General features: G+C 40.2%; 1 protein-coding gene across 6 annotated transcripts in view; it reads left to right on the top strand.

The window, feature by feature from the left end:
- Window positions 1-21,108, top strand: part of MTHFD1L (methylenetetrahydrofolate dehydrogenase (NADP+ dependent) 1 like) — a 147,615-nt gene that overhangs the window by 86,956 nt on the left and 39,551 nt on the right. For all 6 annotated transcript variants that reach the window (XM_035321071.1, XM_035321072.1, XM_035321073.1 and 3 more), the window contains 2 exons: window positions 11,219-11,326; window positions 13,047-13,199. In XM_035321071.1, coding sequence (XP_035176962.1) covers window positions 11,219-11,326; window positions 13,047-13,199 — 261 coding nt within the window. The remainder of the gene's footprint in view (window positions 1-11,218; window positions 11,327-13,046; window positions 13,200-21,108) is intronic.

The raw sequence follows: 21,108 nt of genomic DNA on the forward strand, positions 1-21,108 counted from the left end.
CAGAACATTTGGAGGGACATACTGCCAGGGAAATAGCATAAGCAATGTCTTGGGACCTTCCCGACTATCCAAATGTGGGTGGGTAGGTTAAAATTTGGGCAGCAAAATAGACTTCTCTGGCACCAACGCAGCCCTTGTCAAATTTCAGATCTTGTTCCCCACTTGACAGTGCTGCTTAAGTTTGAGTGCTATTTCTTAACAGCAGAACCTTAGCTTCATTCTTTTAAATAGCTGAAAGTTCCTATTTTGATTCTTCTTGCCAGAAAAAAGTTCAGCCTGAGGCAGAGGTGCCCTACTTGTTGTCTTTCTGTCTATCTCCTCCCTGGTACGTACCTTGTATCAATTGCGCCCATTTTATTTCTTCTTTTCACCTCCCACACTGTTTTCCCAAACGTCAATAATCCAGCCAGCTCCTGTTAGTGTTAAATACTGCCTTCATAATTGATGGCAGTACCTTGGGAATGTAAGGGCTATGGCATCTGTTCCAGCCTTTTTGTCCATGGAACATTTTTACAGCCAAACAATGAATATGCCTTTCTCAGTTTGTCTCTAACTGAGATGCTCTGGAAAGTAAGGATATCATTTTATGCTTTTTGCATAATAAAATGAAAAAAAAAAAAGTTTATTTCAGAAACACATGTAGTAGTTTTCCCCAGGGGACGTTTGTGTTACAGAGATAGCACACAAGCATTTGATGAATCCCATATTTAAGCTCTGAAGTTACTGTATTCTATATAACTAAGAATCTTGTGGTATGAATGAGTAGAAAGGATTGGTAGGGCTGGTCACTGCCTCTGTGAAGGAATAAAATGAGATTGATTTCTACTTTAATGTCCTTCCCAAGCACATCTTCTTGTGCTGTATAAGCAGTGTGATTGTAGCGCAGAGGGAATGAATCACGTCTTTACATCACCTTAATATTTGTAACTTAAAACAAATATTATAAGCCTCAAAACTACGTTAAAAGGATTTTATAAAAACATATAAAAATCTTAAAGTACTGGGGAAAAAAATAAATTCAGGCCAACCAAAACACTAAAATATCAATTTTGGGCTTCTGTTTCATTTTTACTAGGCAAAGGATGGGGATTGAAGCAACTTGGAGACAGGGTAGTGAAATAAAAGATCTGTCACTTGTAAGGTATGGTAGGTCATTTACTCACGATGCTCATAGAGACATGAAGGAAAACCAGATGTTAATTATGGTTGTAATAGGGTTTTTTGATGCAGCAGCTTTGAGGGCTGAATTCTGCTGTTCAAAGTAAGAAAAGTCAATAAACAAAAGAGTGATGGGATTCAGACACATGGTTTCTCCTGTCCTTATGCCTAAAAGGGAGTGTAAGTGCAAGGACGTAGTTTTGTCCCTTGTCTTTATAGCAACTGCTGGAACTGCTGAAAAAAAGATTTCTCAAGTTGCTTGAATACTTTCAAGTCTCAGCTGCCTCAAGTTTGATGGGGTTTGTGGGTTTTTCTCTTTCCCTTCATTCTGCCCCTTCATTCGTATCTCTGTTTTCGGAGATCACTCTATTCTTCCCTTTAATCCATGTCTCCATTTAGTCCTTTGATGTCTATGCATCTCATTTTCTTCAGTCTAGAAAAATTCATCAGAATTTACTTCCAAAACTGTCTATAGTTAGAACAACTTCCAGCAGCACAGACCACTGTAGGAAAACATAAAAGCCGCAATAGATTCATTGAACATTTTGATGTTTTGAAGAAAACATTACCTTCAGTATTCAGAAACAAAATTCCAACTCCCTTACGTGTGAAACTGTTTCAGACCTCTTTCTACTAGTCAGACCAAAGTTTGCAGCAAGCTATATTACTGATAGTCAGTGTGTCTTCTAATTACAGGGTAGCCCAGGGCAACTGAGCGTTCTTTGGATTTGTTCCAAATGATATGCAACTATTTGCCGTGCTTTATGTAATTTCCAAATATATCTGAAAACAAAGGTGGAAAGGTGTTTACAAATGTATATCGTGAGAAGAACAAGAAAGGTTTTTGTTTTTTTTTTTTTTCCTCTCTCTGTCAAATACAAGTAAAAAGCTGAGGATCAGCCTTTTCACTTTTTTCTGAATCCTGAGATATGTTTATATATTCGTACTATGTTGTCAAGTAATATCCAAGCATGTGCTGAATGAGCGTTTCTGGACAGTGGACACAACACAGTTGTATCGGTTCAGGACTCGGGCTCAACTAAGTGGTCCTGTTGAGTATCACAGCGAGCTAGTCTAATTAGAGGACTGTGCTTGTCTGCTTATATTCCCTGAAGCACCTCAGTTGGTCTGTTTCAAACTTCCTGAGGTGTCTCTACATGACACAGTGCTGTCCCACTTTTAAATTACTTTGCACATTTTCTTTATTTCTCTAAGCAGGCAAGCTTTTGTTTTTATCCTACTAGTTGATGTTTGTACTTTTTAAATACTTGTTGATTTTAGCAAGGGTTCATTTGACATTTGGTATTAGGTGAACAAATATCTTTCAGGAGCTGAAATGAGAACGGCACACTTTGAGGGTACTCAAAAGAATACTGCATGTATTATTTGGGGAACATATATATGTAACGGTGTCAAAAAGCAGCCTCTGACAAGTAACCCCTGCTCTGTTGTCACTATAAAGTAAAGAAAAGGACATAAACAGATGCAGTATGCTATGAAATGCTTGCACTATTAGGAATTGGGGGCGAGGGGGAAGGGTTCTTCATGACCACGGATGGGATTTTTATATAATAGGCTTCAGAGTTTATAGTTTAAACAATTTATTAGCAGTAGTTGTAATAAGTACTGTAGCAATGTGTGGTTTTAATATGAATTTTTGCCTCCAGTGCAAACTAACCCCTCTTGCTTTATTGTTGAATCAGTTTCTTGCCAACTGTTTCTCTTTAGCCTTTGGAGGATGGGTTTGTTTTAAAGGCCTCCTGAACTCTGTGAAATAATTTGTGCTTTTTTAAAACATATATATATACTCTTGCTACATATGGAAAATATCAAAATATCAACCCTTATCACCGTTGACTTCCTTTCTGGGTTCAGTTTTCTTGAAGTATGGGTCTTTAAGCTGCAGCAGAAAGCTATTACTCAAAGTTGACTGACCCATTAGAAGTGAGTTTAGATAACTGTGGGGAGGATAGGAGAGGATGGAAACATACGCATCCCGTTCCCAAATTTCTCTAGCTTTAGTGCTTGTTCTTGGTGTGGTGGGGGAGGTAAGCTATATTCTGCACTGGTGCATGTCTGGTGGGGAGCCTACCTTCCTTCACAGAAGTGAGACTTCTCTGCTTTAGGGAGGGGAATGCCTGGGGTCTCTTCTGTTTCCTCCTTTGTTGAACTCTCAATGACTGCAGCAGCTCTCCTCAACCAGGGGGTATTAACCATAGGTCTGAATGAAGGCAGGCACTGGGTTTTTGAGATGCATTGCCCCTTCCTACAAGGCAGTAGGAATGCGGTGGGCAAACACTCCAGGAGATAAGAGAGGAGAAGGGCAGCAAATGGCATGAGGCAGGATCAGCAAATCTGGCCATTCAGTGAGTTAGCATTGGCCCTTTAAAACAACATGGCAAAATATGATTGAAGCACTTCACGTCACTGATTTATGCTGTGTTGGAAAACTACATTGAAGAGCGTGAAGGTAATGGAGGGGAGGGAGGAGAAGGGGTTGTTCCAGTCTTCCAAGTTTATCTATTTTTGCTAGTGCTCTGCCTTTAAGTAATATCATGACAAGTGAAAATAATTCCAGGTTGTACTGTGGAAGTTGATTACACAAATATTTTGGCTGAGTGCACTGAGTAGCCTTTCCAGCCTGCAGAACAAAGGAGAGCTTTGTCAACCTGAAGCCATTCATGGGGGAATACGAGGCTAAGCAGCACTTCTGGGGAGGCATTCAAGCAGTTAACAGCTTCAGCACCGGTATTTTCCTTCCCCTGCTAGGAGCATAGTAATAACTATGGCAAATCTTGAGCATCTCAGTCTCCAGTTTGGGCTGCCCCTGCCTCTGTTGTGCTGTGGCAGTATGGTGTGCGCTCATTTCTTCCAGTTGTAGCTTCAGCTGTTAGAGATGTGCCATCGGAGGCTAAGGGTAGCATCAAAGCAGAGGAAACTGCTGGCAGCAGTTCTGTGTGCATTAGGTTCTGTTCCATCCACTGCCAGCAGTCTCCAAAACCAAGGATGAACTGGCGTGTGTATACAGCCAAGGGAAGGACAGTGGCCTGAAGAGGAGGGCAGTCAAGAGGAGCTCGTAAGGCCTGCATTTGATGACACTGAGCTTCAGGAGAAAAACCCAAGGCAGAAGATGTTTCTCTTCATTTGTAAACCTTTTTACTTCCAATGTTATTAAGAAGTGGGGAGATTTTCTTCTCCCTCCACTGATAACCTAAGCCGTGGAAACCATCGGAGCAGTATGGCATGTCTTCTGTCTCATTGGCCCAATATACCTCTGTTCTTTTGCCTTGGAGGCAAATAACTTCTGTTTTTAAGTCCTTCATAAGGCACTGTTCAGCAAGGTATAGACACTCAATGGAAGGTCCTTAAGCACTACCGGAGTAGCATAAATAGATAAAAATAAAATGATATATGCTCCTTACAGAAACTTTTCCTAACAGGCAATGAAGATCATCTCCCATCTTGAAATGTCAGCTGTGCTTACCTCCAGGATGCACCAGTCTTTAAACTACTTCCCCCACCCCACTGCTAGTGAGCGTTCAGCAACGAAGCCACATTAAAGAGGAATCCCACAGGGCTGTACCAGCCTTTCCTCCCACTTCCATCAAACAGATTTTGGTGGAGTCTGGACACTTTTTTTCACTGAATGGGGTGTTCTGGGGTTGGAAGCTATCTTTGTTCCACTCCATCTCTTTTTGGTGTGTGTAGGCCTGTGACGGCACTGCACTTTTATGTTTGTTGTTATTATTTTCCTATTCTTCTCATGAAGCAATATTCTTCCCAGCACAGCTGGGATTTCAAAGCTGGGGAAATGGAATATAAATCTCTAAGGCCACAGGCTTAGGTGTTGATTCACAAACTGTTTAACTTGACTGAATATGCTTTTCCACAAATTATAAAACAAAATCTCGTCCTGTGCCAACAAAGGAAGAAGAGTGCTAGAGACTTGGGAATCCTTCTGTCAGCCACAGATCTTCTGGAACCAGAATATACAGATACTTTAATAAATGTGTTTTTATTTTATCCAAGGGAAAAGCTAGAAGTAGGAGTTTGAATGTGCAGAGTCAGCTATTGTTTTAGCACTGCACTCTGTCACCCCGCACAGCACCTTCAGCCATACTCCCATCATATGTTTTCATTTGGCCACATTCCCAAGAAGAGGAATGAGTGATGTCTGCATACTGTTCCACTTAGTCAACCAGTGCTAAGTGAAAGCACTAGTTCTTTATTATTGCTTTCAGGGAATGCATAATTTTTTATTTTTTTTAAAGTGTCACTGCCTTGAATTTTAAACTATTTTAAGAATTCCTGTTATGACACAAATCCAGAGGTTGGTGATCATGTAAATGAACTAGTGGCAATATTATAGGCAGTGGGACTGAAGCGAATGTTTAAAGAACTTGAAGTATCCAATGTGTGATGCAAGTGATGGTGCAGTGAGTGGCTTTTGTATATTCTCTGGTTAAATGCATGTTTTTCAACAGATCTTAAGTTTTCTGAGGTGGTAAATTAGTTTAAATTTAATATTTGCCATAACTGTGAAGAAATTCTTTCAGACAGAGGTATGCTGACTGAATTCAGGTATTCAATTTAAGCTAGACAACACCAGTGCTTCTCATAGTAGCTGTGCTATTTGTTGAGACTTCACAGAATGAAGATTGACTACAAACTTACAGCTGTTAGTTCTGGCTTTTCAGGGATGTTTTCTGTTGGACCCTGTTTTGGCTGGGAAGAGTCAGGAGGAGTATTTAATAGCAGAAGGAGGGAAGGAGGGACCAGGAGTTGTTTTTAGCCATCTCTGAGATTGGTTCTGGGCGGTTAAGAAGACAAACTCTTTTCTTCAGTAACCAAAGAGCTTATAGTCATAAAGTCAGGTGCCCAGATGTGGGTGCAAAAGATGGGAATCCCAAGCACAGTCCCTAGCCAGATCACTGGTAATGTGAATGTCTCATTTCACATAGTACCGACTTTTGACAACAAGACCAATGTCAAGAATCCCATCCCTAGCAGAGCGTCCCAGCCCCAGTGCGCTCTCTGTGCCGGTGTGTTTCAGTGTTCAGTTTCCAACACTTTGAGTGTTTCTTTCTGCAGCGATGATGTCTAAACCATCTCTGTCACTATTTGTCCTTATAGTAAACTGGATCTGCAAACTGATTTGGGTTAAAATAGTGATACATATTTTTTTTCCTGTTATGTTTTAGCCCGGATCGCTTTCTCTGGTATGTGCAGCTGCACAAACAGTGGTGCTGCCCTCTTGGTTGCACTGCCACAACAGTGAGTGTGAGCAGCAGAGTGAGGGAGGAGCAAGTAGGGGCCATGTAGGTTGGTCTGCTGTCCTTGGAAATCCTCACATCAAACTCCACTTGGAAAAATGATAATCTTCAGGCTGCTGTTCTGACTGAAGGAAGAGAGAGAGTGAAAGCAATGTTAGAAAAAGCTAGCATAAATTAAAGCTGTAGTATATTACCTTGTAGTAAAAAGTATGATGATGATAGCATAGACAGCATTAATTTGTACTAACGTCACGTCTTGCAAGGGAGGTGGCCTGGAAGCAGCAGTGTGGCTGAATGACGACGCTGGTGTGATTTCATCTTGGATAGTCAGCTCAGTCTTGAGAATGACAGGCTGTCCTCTTCATTACTGCTAGTTTCTTGGTCTGATTGTTCTCTATCAAGTGTTGAAATGTACTGCTATACAGATACAGTTCTTGTGAAAGCAGTTTGTGCGCCTTTGCTGTAGCGCTTGTTAGGCTTTAGCCAAGGAGTTAATCCTGTTTATGGTGTGGGTGCTTGGCAGCCTCAACAAGCATGTGTGTTTGTGCTTGTCTCAGAAGGAGCATATGGCTTTAGTAGCTCTGCATGTGCAAGATTTCAGAAACACATATTGCCTGTAGTAAGGCTGGATGGATGATCAGCTGTTTCTCAGAGCAGCACCAAAGCTACTTAGCTGTCAGCAGATACTCGTACAGTGTGGCCCTGTAGCACCTCCTTACATCCAGTATACATTTACCTTGAGCGTTTCATACCACTGTTTTCTCAACGTTAAAACTGAATTTGAAAAGAATTCTCTGAAGAAGCCACAATACCATCAGCATTAGTACTAATACATAGTTGCTATCTATAAAAGTCAGTTTTTGTCTAAATTCATGTTGTTTGCTGTGTAGCTGTCACCTGTCCTCTACTTAAATGTGCTTAGTTGCATAACATTCATAACCTTCCTTAAAGGAAATGAAACAGGAACAGCTTTTATTGCTGATCCTAAATCTTACATGTTTTTAACACGACTTGTCTGCACGTTTTATAAATATCATTGTCACCATAGCAGGTCAGTTAGCAGAGGTGCTGTGGAGCTAAGTTGCTGTTTGTAAAGGTGCAGTTCAACACACACCATCCAGGCAGGACTTTTTGTTCTTCTTTCATAGAGAAGGTTTTAATGAGGACTTGTAAACAGTTGCATCAGTGCTGCTGAAGGTGGTGCATTGTACTTTGAGAGTGGGAATCACAGACTGGCTGGGGTTGGAAGGGACCTCTGGCAGTCATCTGGTCCAACCTCCCTGCTGGAGCAGGCTGTCCAGGATCATGTCCAGATGGCTTTTGGAGATCTCCAAGGAAGGGAACTCCACAGCGTGAATGAACAACTAGTTCAGGAATGCCCTGGGCTATTGTAGGAAATTCTTGGATGAAATACGTGACAGACACAGAAAGACTTACTTTTTTCTAAATGCCTGAGAGATGTGGCTTCTGCTGGCAGATATTCGACCAACGTGTTTAAGGTATGACTAGGTAGCTCACAAGATTTTTTTAGAAGCTTGGTATCAGCTGGAGTAGAAATCGTTAAAATATCTTAGTTATTTAGGTACTAAATTATTTTTCAGCCCCTTTGAATTCAGCTAAAATCTTTTCCGTATGAGTTAGCGCTGTGAAACATTGCTACATATGGTGGATCCCTGTTCCCATCAGTGAAAGTATTTCCACAGTAAAGTGCTGATTAATCAACAGATTTGCTGAAAACTTAAAACTAAACTTGCCCATAAAGACCAGATAAGAACAACGTAGAATTGTTCTTACAAGTGTCCTGTAGGCATCTATAGTTTTACTTTGTCAATTGCGTAGAAACCCTCTTGAATTACAAAGACTTCTTTTCTAATAAGTACCATTATGCTATTTTCACCTAAAATGAATTTGTATTTCTCATATAATCCAGTATGTGGCTTTTTTTTTTTTTAGAATACTTCTATAAGTTAAATTTAAATTAAATTTTCCAGCAATATTGCTTGCTAACTGACACACAGGAAACTTTTTAGCTCAAAATGCTCTTACACTGTGATTCTAAACAGATGATCCCTTGAAGATCCCTCTAAATACTAGGAAGCAGGTGGATCCTTAGCACAGTGTAATGGACTCTTCTGCTTACTTCTGAAACTTCAGGAAGGAAGCATATTCCGACAGCGTGCACATACACGGGCTGTGTTAATGTGTGCCTCCCTGCTGATTTCTGTCTGGGTTGTGCTCAGCCAAGTCTCGTCTACATGCGTTGTGAGGTTAAATAGGCTCAAACTCTCCTACAACTTCATGTACTTGCCTCACCCACTTGACATGTGCATGGGGTGGTCTCAGAAAAACAGTTTCGTTTGCCAGTCACACTCTTGCATCTGCTTTCCAACTGGCGACTCTTTTGAGGTTGCATTTGCAAAATTTGAGTTGTGGTTACTGGCTTGAAAATTTTCCAAAATGATGATGATGCTGTGTATTTTTTAAAAAAATATAAATAAATAAATCTGTAGGATACAGTCCCACTGTCCAGCTCAGATTCAGTCATGCAAAAAGCGTAGCAAATCCTGGGAGACAGGGTGCCCCTGCCTTCGTTAAAGCAGTCTGTAGTGATGCTAGCCAGAACCCTGCTGCAGTCTGTTTGGAAACTACAGTTACTGTTGCTGGAAGGAGGCTGAGGACATAGTAATTATGCTGCTGTCAAATTAGTTTGAAATATTTTGAGGCAAATGCAAATTGAATCTTAATGAGCATCTCCATCTCAATGCATTTACTGAGATTTAAGCAGAAAGCTGTTAGCTTTGATGTTGGCCTACCGATAACGAGGAGGGGAATTCCTCTTGCCTTTACTTTTGCCATTTCTGTTAGTTCTTCACTGCCAGCAAACAGCACCCAAAGGGCAAGCTTAACAAATGTGTTTTGCATTTCTTCCGCTGCATTCTAGACTGCAGTGGGCATGAATGTACTTAATCAACCTGGAGGAGTTTTCATCATTTGATGGCTATACATGCCATTGAGGTATTCTGCTCAGGTTAATGCTGCCAGGAATTATATCCAGGATATTTGCAAAGTGTTATCTCTAATTCTTGTTAGATTTTATTGCCCTGCTTGGATTAATTTAAGAAGCCTGAAGTCAGGAACATGACATCATTCCACCCAATTAAGGTGCAATAATCATATAGTCAGCATGTTCAGAAGGTGTCTTGTGGTACATCTTTAAACCCCTCTCTGAAATTTCTTATGTAAGGGAGGGATTCTATCTGAGACTTACTAGCTTTTAGCTGTATTACATTTAAGCTGTTTGAAAGCCTGGCACAAGCTTCTTGTCTTGTGATGTCTCTGTTACTGGAGTTCTTCATTAATGTAAAGGCAGACTACTTTAAAATTTAATTTTTCTAAAATGTAATCATAACTACAAAAAAGGTCAGCCTGACACAGTCCCTTCAACTGATGCATTTTTGCAGGAAAAAAAAAAAAAAGCATTACTTGTAGATAGGCATTGCAAAAATACAATTAACTGTGGAACTTCCTATAAATGCGTTGGGTAGTCTGTTATTCACGTGCCAGCTACTTGCCCTTGTTGGAATAAAACTAAATACTTCATTTTTGTGTTTTGGTGCCTTTTGTGTATTACTTGCTTGAGATTACCAAGTCTTCGTTCCCAAGTGATGTCTCTTTGTTCAGCATTTCTTCTGCGTGTGTTGTGACTTAAATATGCTCGATTACAGATTACAGGTGAGGTGTCCCCTGGGGTATCGCATGCATCTCTGGCCATCTGTGGTCAGCACTGAAGTAGCTGAACTAGTGCAGAGAGGCATGGTCCATCCCTCATCACCCTGTTCACACAGCAGAAGAGGTTGGTTTGTTTAGAATAGGCTATAGGGGGTCGTAATTGTTGTCTTCAAGGCCATGCAAAACAAAAGGAATGAGAATTTACCCTAAAGAAATGATGGCACAAAAAGTAAACTCCTGACCTCTCCACAAAAAACTGTGTGCTGAAAATCTGTGAAAGGATTTCCAATGGCCTAAATATGAAAGTCTGAATCTGCCTTCAAGTGGAAGCTGTAAGGGCAGGACACACATTCAACTTGAGATTAATATTGTGATGTGGATACTCATAGCATTTGGAGCTGAATTTAGTGACTTGGATTTTTGATGTGTATCCTAAAATGCTTGTTACGGTGCTTTTGTTGTTGTAGTTTTGTTTTGAACTGTTCAAAATACTATATCAATGCCACAGTTCAAAATATATATGCTAGAAAGGATAGGAGGTGAGAATCAAAAGTCAAAGAAGCAGTGATGGGTTAGAAATTTTCTGAAAAACGTGCCTTGCTTCTCAGAACTTTCCCTGGCTGCCTGCTACCTTATCCTGTCCCCTTATTTTATATGTTATCTTTATCGTGATACAAACAGTGCCACAATAGCCTAGTGATCCCTGCTCACCCGTTGGAGTTTGCTTCTTGTTTTCTGCATTGTGGGTTAATTCTTGATTCTTAAAGCTACATGGCTGTAGTTTTCTTCCCATCTTCAGGCAAGAGTATAAGTTCATGCTGCCAACTTTGTAATGCACAAATAGTGCAACTCCTACATGATGGAGTAGCTGACATCATGGTTCTAATTCATGTACCTGTAGCTGAGCATCATATCCATCATGAGTGCCCTTTGCTTGTTAGCAAGCCTGTTTAAGAAGGATGAATCTAAATGAGAGATTCAGTTTTCTCACTCAACAAATAAGATCCTAGTTTCTCTTGGCTTGCATTCATACTTGCATTGTTTCTCTGTCTCTGCAGCTTCCTATTGTTGAAAAAATAAGGATCATTGCTCAGAAGGTGTATGGAGCTCAAGATATAGAATTGTCTCCTGCTGCACAGTCACAAATTGATCGTTACACCCGGCAGGTAAGAACACCAGTGAATTACGTGGTTGATTACCTGTTAGATGAGAGTCTCAGGAGACCTGAGGTGGTAAAAAGATTCTCAAATTGGAGTGTTTAGACTAGTCTTGCTACAAGGCATGAGCTTACCCATGATGCTGAACTGTAGAGGTCAGTATGGATTGCTATGGATTAGATTAGATTGAACAAAATGGTTTTCACCTTGAAAGTTATCTTCCTTTAACTTTCATACATATCTATGTAAGAGATGAATGATGGTTGGAATCATTCTGAGGTTGCTGATGAAATTGTGCACTTTCTATGCAGAGTGGTAATTTAGGGTTACTGCTTTAAATGTGACAACTGCACATCTGCAAAAAGTAGTTGCTAGTGAATGAGCATATGAATGTTCATTTGTTCCTTCAAAAAATGAGTTTGCCAACACAAAAGACCTGTGCACAGTTATACATTTTAGTAACAAAGCTCCCAACACTTCTGAAATTGTTTGCTTTCCTTCATGTTATTTTCAAGGGATTATGAATGCTAGAGGGTGAAATAGGTCACTGTTCCTTAAAGATATGGGAGTGGGCTTTGTTACAGCTTGAAAACAGTTTTGAAACCACGTGGAGAGGTGAATATATTTCTGTAAACCTAACAGCTTCTGCAAGTAAACATGGCTGGAGCCGTTCTGTCAGAAAATAGAAACTATGGATGATGTGTCATGGAAAAACTCCTGAGCATGCTTCAGCAAATTAGTCAGACAAGCAGGAGTATAGCCGTCTCCTCTATAATGTAAATCTCCTGAGAATGAACTTGATTTTCTTGATGGAAAAGAAGCTTACTTAGTGTACTTGAAGCAAAATAATCCATTTCTTTATCTTCTCCCACTGTGATTCTCTAATCCACTTTTAGTCTAAGTGTTAGCAGTATTAGGAAATATTTTCACAATGTCATTTAAGGATTGTCATCGGCACTGGGCTATAGAGTCAATTCCCTGCAGTGCTGCCTCTCCTCCTGGCCTTGTCAATTGCATTCCTTGTTTGTTAAGGCATTGAACAGAAGAGTGGAAGGTGCCTGACTCAAGGTTAATTGATAACCTGGAAGACAAAGTGTTGGGAAAGCTCCTGATGGCCTTTCCATTATTTTTTCCTACTTTTTGAGTAGTTGCTGCACTGTCGTAAGTAAAGTGCCTGCCATCACTTTACACTTTTTGTCCTGTTTAAAAACAAAGTGAGCAGTATGAGCCATTTGTTTCTACCCTTGAGAAGATGTTGGTACTCTTAGAGTTTGGAGCTATGAATCCCAGTCCACGTATCTAACTAGGTCACTAAGTCCCAGAGAGAAGTATTGTCTAGAGAGACATGCCATTCTGGAATTGTATTGAGTAATGTAAGTTTCTTGTTCAGTGAGGTACTTGTTGTGCACCCTTTTCTGAAAATAGCACACACTAACTGTTGGATAGGCACCTTTTGTACCTAACTGTAGAGTGAGAATCCTCTTAAATAGCTTTGTATGACTACAGGCAAGTCTCTTTGGAGGTATGGGGCTGAGCTGAAAGACAGTAGTGTGTAAACTGCAGTATTCTGTCCGTTTCTGAAAATACTAGATGTTAAGGAATTGAGGTTAGTTGTTGCTTATATAGATTTTAGGATTTATAGAAATGCTGATTACAGAAAACATAGAACATATTTTTACTTTGTAATCTTAAAAGCATTTTTCTCTCATTTTTTTCCATTTCCTGTTAGGGATTTGGAAATCTTCCCATCTGCATGGCAAAAACGCACCTATCCCTCTCCCATCAGCCTGAGAGGAAGGGTGTTCCCACTGGTTTCATTTTACCGATTACTGATGTGCGAGCCAGTATTGGAGCTGGATTCATCTACCCTCTGGTAGGAACGGTGAGTGCAGAGCATTCAACTTGATTACTCCCCTACTTCTGATCCGGCTTCATAGGGAAGTGCATTTCCCCTTTGTCACTAAAAATGTATAGAACCAGGTGAGTCCTCTTTTTTTATATATATAACAATTTCATCCTCCCATGTTGTGTAGCTCTACATTGATAAGAAAAGAGAATTAGGAAAATGTAATATACAAAAGCTCTGACTACAGGGTCTGAGACAATGACTCCTCCCATTGTTCCTGTTTCTGATGTTTTTGAGTCTGAGGTACATAGGCATCCTAATCCTGAAAAAAAAACATATATATATTTACATATCTGTTTCCTTTGATTATTCAATTTGCAGCCTTTAAATAATTGTACTTGATCTTGGTATATTCTGTGTTGGAAGGAACCTGCAAGTCCAACTCCTGGCTATACACAAGACCACCCAAAAATCAAACTATGTTGGAGAGCATTGGTGACCGCTGTCCTGGGAAGCCTGTCCCAGTGCCTGACCACCGTTTGGTTGCAGAACCTTTTCCTGACACCCAGCCTGACCCTCCCCTGTCCCAGCTCCATGCTGTTCCCTCGGGTCCTGTCGTTGTCCCCAGAGAGCAGAGCTCAGCGCCTGCCCCTCCGCTCCCCTTGTGATGGAGCTGCAGGCCGCCATGAGGCCTCCCCTCAGCCTCTTCTGCTCTGGGCTGAACAAACCAAGGGATCTCAGCTGCTCCTCATATGTCTTGCCCTGTAGACCCTTCACCATTTTCATATCCTGCCTTTGGATACTCTAGTAGTTTTACATACTTCTTAATTATGGCACCCGAAACTGCACAAAATACTTGAAGTGAGGCCATGCCAGTGCAGAGTAGAGCAGAACAGTCACTTCCCTCAACCAGCTAGCAATGCCATGCTTGGTGCACCCCAGGGCATATTTGGCCCTTTTGGCTGTCAGAGCACACTGATAACTCATGTTTATTTTGCCATCGAGCAGAGCCCCCTGGATCCCTTTCCATGTGGCTACTCTCCAGTCTCTCATCGCCCAGTCTGTATGTATAGCCATGGTTGTCCTGTCCCAGGTGCAGATTCTGGCACTTTATCTTGTTAAATTTCATAGTCGGTGATTGCCAGCACTCTGATGTATCAAGATCTCTCTGCAAGGCCTTTCTACCCTCAAGGGAGTGAGCAGCTCCTTCTAATCTAGTATCATACGCAAACTTACTTAGCATACCTTCTAGTCCTGCATCCAAGTAATTTCTGAAAGCATTAAAGAGAATTGGCCCCAAAATGGAGCCCTATGGAACCCTGTTAGTGACTGGCCATCAGCCTGATGTAAGCCCATTTACCCTTTGAGCTGAACCTGTCAACCAATTGTTTGCCTATTTTATTATGTATTTGTCTAGCTGTGTACTGGATGTTTTGTCCAGAAGGATATTGTGAGAAACTATTGAAAGCTTTGCTAAAAATAAAAAAAAAAAAAATCACATCAATTGGCTTCCCTTGATCAACTAGGTGGGTGACCTTGTTGTAAAAGGAAATAAAGATGATATTGTAAATGTTACATCTTTCTTCCATAGTGTATTTAGATGAATTGTGTTGGGAAAAACAATGCTTTTCTGTGGTATCTGATGAGCCCAAACCATTCCCAGCTATTAGGAGCCTCTCTGCCTGCTCTTTAAAACTTAGTGTGAAAGGCATTGGTTTGTAACTGCAGAAATAGTAATACCTTCTTTCTCCTTTTTAGAGATGTAAACAATGGGGTATTAAAATGGCAATTATCCTTTCTTTCTAACTGTACCTTGAAAGTATGGAATCAGATTAGGAACCTCCTGCTATTTTGTTCCCTGACATGGGTGATGAAAGTATCTGAGAAGTTACTGCTCGTGCCCTTTGCTAACCATGCACGTCTTATTTCAAACAATAGTTGAACTGCATCTGACATCTTATAGTAAGAATTATTACTTATATGTAGCTGATTCATGGGATGGTCCTAGAGAAGGGATGCAAAAGCTATTGCATTTCCGGATAAGAGTCCTCTCCCAATGTTATCTCATCTTCCCAGAGCACGGCCTGATTTCCTTGTGTAGCAGTACACTTAGAAAAGGCTGAAAGTTTCTAATCTATTGTTTTGAATTCCCTCTGAAACAATCAAGTGTTTGAAACAAGGAAGGAAGCACTTTCTGACCAAGAGAGTTCCTGGAGTTCAGGAAACTGTGTCACTTTAACTCACTGGACATGGGGATGTGCTTTCCTTCTATGTGCCTACATGATGTGAATCCACCAGAAGTCCAGCACAGCTGTGTATTTAAATTATGTAAGACTCAATCACTGGTGACAGAATACAGTTTGTCAGAAGTTCTAGTATCTACTTCATGGCCTAGATTCAAGTTTGAACTGGAAATCATGTGTCATAAAGTTGTGAGAAAGAGTAAATATGAAGAATGGGCAGCAACGGCTTCAAATCCATGAGGGAGCTATTCTGTAGGATGTTGAAATGAAATGTTTTTGGGCTAAGCTTTCTGAATGAGTCACACTGCCCTCCTCAACACAAACTAGTAGGGGTTCAGCCTCATAAATCTATAGGAACAGTCCATAGGAGCAGTATAGACCAAATGAGTTCAAGGCATACCTCACATCTTTGGTTTGCCACCTAGAATCAAAAATATGGTTCTTATGAAGGATGTTTTATACATACATATAAATATATGATTTCCAGCTGAAGGAAATTTTTAAAAATATGTCCAAGTTAGTTATCCGGACTTTATTGAGAGGTAGTATAGCCATGGATCCTTTCCCACACCAGGAACAGGGTAGGTAGTATATTTTTAGTGTTACGTGTTCTAGAAGAGTTTTTAGGGGAAGGTGTTGTATAGACATAAGATCCCCAAGAGGTAAAAATCTAAGTAGACAGCAAGTGATCATTAATTACTTGGAAAATACTGAAAATGATAAGGAATGTGGGACAGAACATTCCTTGGAACTGTTATAGTTGCTACAAATCTGGATTAATACAAATATGTTCCTAACACCTTTGTGATACAATCCTTTCTCTATAATTATGGCAAGAGGTCCACTTGTTGCATTTCTGAACCAATGCTTGTGATTTTCAGGAAACATGCTCTTGTAATAGGAAAGTGCTCTCAAAAGTAGAATTCTAGTTTGCCAGATCAAGATTTTGTTTGTGTGTATTGCTGTCAACAATTAAGTCTTAGGGCTTGTTCAAGAACAAATATTTTTCATGAAAGGTTACTAAACTGAGTCTTCCTTTGACAGTTTTCTCAGTAATAAAGCTATCTGAAAATGTCTACAGCAACAAAGTAGAAAAGACTACAGAAATCCTGGTGGCAGCATATGGTGAAAGCATCCAGTCATGACAGTGGGTTAGATCTCTTTATAGAGGGGAAAAAAATATATATTTTTTTTCCTTTCATTATTTGCTGTATAATTATATTAGTGGAAAAGAATCCTTAATAGCTTAGCTGCTTGGAGTCTTCTTACAGCTGAGTTCTTTCTGATGGCACAACACATGCTATTGGATGATGTGTCTGTTAAAGTTGTAATTCTGATGCTAATTAAATGTTGAACTCCGTTCTCAAAGCATGTTTTTCCTGGACAAGCTCCTCTCACTCTAACCTGTCAGAACTTATCAGTGGTAAAGTAGATTGTTAAAAATCTGTTCCAGTTGAATTGGGAGGAGCATTACAAACAGAAGAGTTAAGTACTGCTGAAAAATAAGCTATCTGCAGTAACTAGCATTTGTAGTTTAGCCTCGTCATTAGCATGTGTAAATTAATTAGATTTGTATTTTTCCTAGAACTGTCAGACTTTGTTTTTTTAACTAAATATTTAGTGTGTTATCTTCATATTCTCTAAGTAATATTTGTTTTGTATTATAGTTGGCTCTGGTTTCCTTTCAGCATGGAAGTCTTTCCAGGAAAAATGAGCTGAACCTTATCAGAGGAAATCAGCAGTGAAACAAGAGGTGCATTTAATTAACGCTGGCACAGCTTTTATCCGAGTTCTTTGTGACCCTGACCGAGAGGGCTACATCACTCTCACAGGTGGACTGTTGACATCATTGCTTGGCTCAACACAGTGATGGCAGGAAGGCTGCTGGAGTACACGTAGGAAATCAGTGAGGTCATTCACTAGCAATGCTTGGGTGGAGAATTACTACATTTTTGTAGTATGTGTGTTTCTCCCCACCCCCACACGTTGCACTTTGGTACTTTCTCACATTCAGTCACGTTTCCGTTGTTCTCTTCCGAGTGATGTGCAGGAATGCAAGCTGGTCTTAGAAGTAAAACTCGCCTTCTTTCACCTTTCTGAAGTGACATTTAGCAAATCACCAGTGCAAATAATTTAGCTGCATTTGATTACTAGCCTCTTCCAGAGATGCACTTTTGTTGTAATGGCTTAAAATGACAGACAAGTTCCCAGTGAAGGAGTCTTTGGAGCCCCACCAGCTTCCAAAATCTGCCAGTGAACTGACATCCTTCAGATACCAATGTTTCTGAAGAAAGGATAGTCTGTTACAGAAATATTATTTTTTATTTCTCCCCATAAAGAAAGCACTTCAAGTCTCTGGAACCACTTCTGAAACTATGCCCTTTGGGAAGTGATTCCTGGGGCAAACCAGAGGGATTTTAAATCAGTTTATGGGAATGATAAAGCCCTAATTCACTGCTGGGTGAGAGCCAAGACTGTTCAGCTAAAGTATTACCTGAATATTGTGAGGAGGAAGACACCCTTTTATGATTACTTTGAGGAGGAAAATATTGTTCCCTGTTGAATGAATTTCTTCTTTTATAGTGGTTAAGAGCTTAGGAGGTACGTGTGCTTTGAAGGTGTCCTTTGAACACAAGCTGGAGTCTAGGCCCACCGAAGGGAAATTAAAGTTTTCCAGTGGTACATGAGGCCTGAGCTGTTGTCACTGTGTCACTCTCTCAGGCTTTCCAGTGAGACAGCTGAATAATTATTGGTGGATTGCCTGCCTCTTCCTGACAATCTATGTAACATAGGGTGATTCTTCAAAAACAGGAGTGTTGTGAGATTTATATCTGCCTCGTAAAGCATTTGGCTTGTAGTACGTTTTTATATGATTTTCAAGGGATAGTGTCCTATTCAGCATTCTGACCTCTCTGAGTCCAAGTATGTTCCTGGTGATGTGGCATTTGCACCTGCCTGTAGTGTTGCATTGTCGCTGTGTTATAGCACTGCTCAGAAGCTGGCTGTAAAAAATACTAGCAGCCCTTATACTTTGCAGGCTGGTTTTGAGGTAACTGTAACAAGTGTGGAAGAAGTAACAGGAATGAAAAGTTAAACTCAGGTGGGAAACAGCTTAGCAATTGTGTAGTTCTCAATTGAGAAATACGAACAGGAATAGAAAAGCCTGTGGGCTCTTCTATTAGGTGATATGCCTTTGCATTCATTATGGTATCTGTAATTCCTCCTGGGGAAGAGGAGGAGGGGTTTTCTGAATTACACGAGACACATCATTCTGAACAGTGGCCACATGTGCACATGTGGAAATGCTGAATGATGTTATGCTTGGTGAAACGCTGATTAATTATTCAGGGTAGGGGTGGCAGGGCAAGGGGTGAGCATGCAAGTAAGATCAGTGGTGAGAAGCCAAAGTGAGGACAATCAACATTAGTTCAGTATGTTTAAAAGCCAGAGCCTGAGAGATAGGTAGTACAACAGTAGCAAATCTACCCATGTTACTTGGTGAATTGCATGATGTGGTTGTGGCTGTATTGGGTTGGCCATAAAGGGTCACTGTAGATGAGGCAAAAATTGACCCAAGTGAATGATTTAGCTGGAGAGACAAGGGAAGGGTTGAAGATTATAATCAAAAGGGCTACGTGGCAGCCTCTGAAAATATCCCGTGTGGGTGGACCAAGAAACAGTTAAAGAGTGAAGGATGATCATGGCCCTTTGTAGTGAGAAGATGGGAACAGAAGACTGGGGAGAGGATTGGAAGGGTGAGGTTGGCTAGAGTGGGAAAGAAGTTAAATTGAGAGTTATACCAATGGGATGAGATACCTGTGAAATGATATTAAGATGCATCTTGGACATATATGGAGAACTGGGAAAGGCCACTCTCAGGAAGAGAGACTTGAAGATATTCCAAAAGTATTAGCTGAAACAATGACATGATCTAAGATCCAGGAAGAAGTCATTGGGGGGTGTAGTTACAGAAGAGTAGTGACATGCCTTGCTGATGATGGAGAAAAAGCAGTAGAGTTTAGTTGGTTTAAAAAATGTATTATCATTTCTGTAAATTTTGAAAAGCAAGGCACTTAAATTCTATGTAGTTCGTGCTTCTCTTGACTGCTCTTTTTGTTCCCTACTAAGCATTATTGAACCTACATTGTAATATAGTGCAATGTATTACATTTTCTGATTGAAAGACTGGATCCCATTGCTGGTCCTACTAGCAAAATTAAATTACAGCTTTATTGCAGCTTCCTTCACGCTAGTCAGCATTCAGCACACTGAAGGGCCAGCATTTGTAAAGTTTGCAGAACTGAAGAACTTTTTGTTTTGGTTTTGGTTGAGAAGGAAAAAAAATGTTGTGTAGGTATATATATTATTTCAGCAAACTGAATAGTTGGAGGAGAGCTTGTTGTTTTAGGACAGAATGAAAGCATCAGACAACATACCACAGAATAAAATACAGCCCATGATTTGGTAAGCTATTTAGTGTTTAGAGTAATGAAATTTTCTTCAGTACAGCCTCCACTACAATGCACATCAATTGTAAAAGTAATTCTTGGTATTCAGTGTCCATATATATTTTTCAACCTTACAGTACTTTAAGCCTTGTCAGAGGAGAATTTTATTATGCAAATGTTTAAACTTGGCTCTAGACACTTGAAAATTAACTTTTTAATAGCAAAAATGACCTGTGTGTATTTCCTATATCAATGACGTTTCCTTTGCTATCTTTTTCAGAGATATTTTCAACTATATCCCTACAAATGTAAAACTGTGTTCAAGCTTTTGGACTTAACAAGCATGTGGTACTGTAACTTAAACTAGTTTATTTGAATAGGTTCCTTAAAACAGGCACTTATTTACACATAGGAAAAGTGACTTTCATGTTTCACCACAACCAGTAAGTGATACCCTGAATTCAGAAGAGCTCTGAAATTTCATTTTTATAGCCTCCCGTCCCCTGATGCGGTGATTTTACCTAGCCTTCTTTGCTTTACATCTAAAGGGGAAAAGGACACAGTTCAGTGGGAGGTACTGCAGATCAGAGTTGTTGGACAGGATTTTCTTAAACTGGTGTGTGTAGATCTGAAGTGCAGTAGCAGTTGTTTTCAGTTAAGATTAGCTGAATTGACACATCAGCTCAGGCAGTATTGATTTCTTCATCAAAGGTAGTGCCTGGCTAGTGTGGACAAGTTTAAGTGATGCTGGAGCAAAGACAACTCATTATGCTCTGAAACAGTTTTCTTCAACATGGTTGTTAATGTCTTGCTCTTATCAGACCTGTGAAGCAGTATGTAATGAACTCGGCGCAGCTGTCTTAAGGTTGCAGGTGGCATTAGTGAAGGCAAATAAAATTAGAATCACCTGTGCCACGCATGCAGCCGAAGGGGGCACCTCTGTGAAAGCAGTTTGCTCTAGGCCATCAGAAACTCTGGGAGTCATTAAGATCCTTGCTGTTTGTTCCAGTAAGACCAAGCTATGAGCATGGTCGTGTTTTCTGTCTTTCATTCCCTTGTATCTGATTTACAGTCTGTGACTCCAGGTGAGAATGGATAAAACTGCATAATTTAAGAAAGGAAAGATATCAAGAGACTGATATACTATATGGAGATAGGTCTTCTTTGAATGTTGTACATTAGCTTATTTGCATGGGCTTGCTATTAATTGTACTTCCCAGTTAAAAGTGGAAAATGCAACTTGGATGGAAGGCA

Source organism: Oxyura jamaicensis, chromosome 3 (assembly GCF_011077185.1).
Source record: "Oxyura jamaicensis isolate SHBP4307 breed ruddy duck chromosome 3, BPBGC_Ojam_1.0, whole genome shotgun sequence".
NCBI classification, from domain to species: domain Eukaryota; kingdom Metazoa; phylum Chordata; class Aves; order Anseriformes; family Anatidae; genus Oxyura; species Oxyura jamaicensis.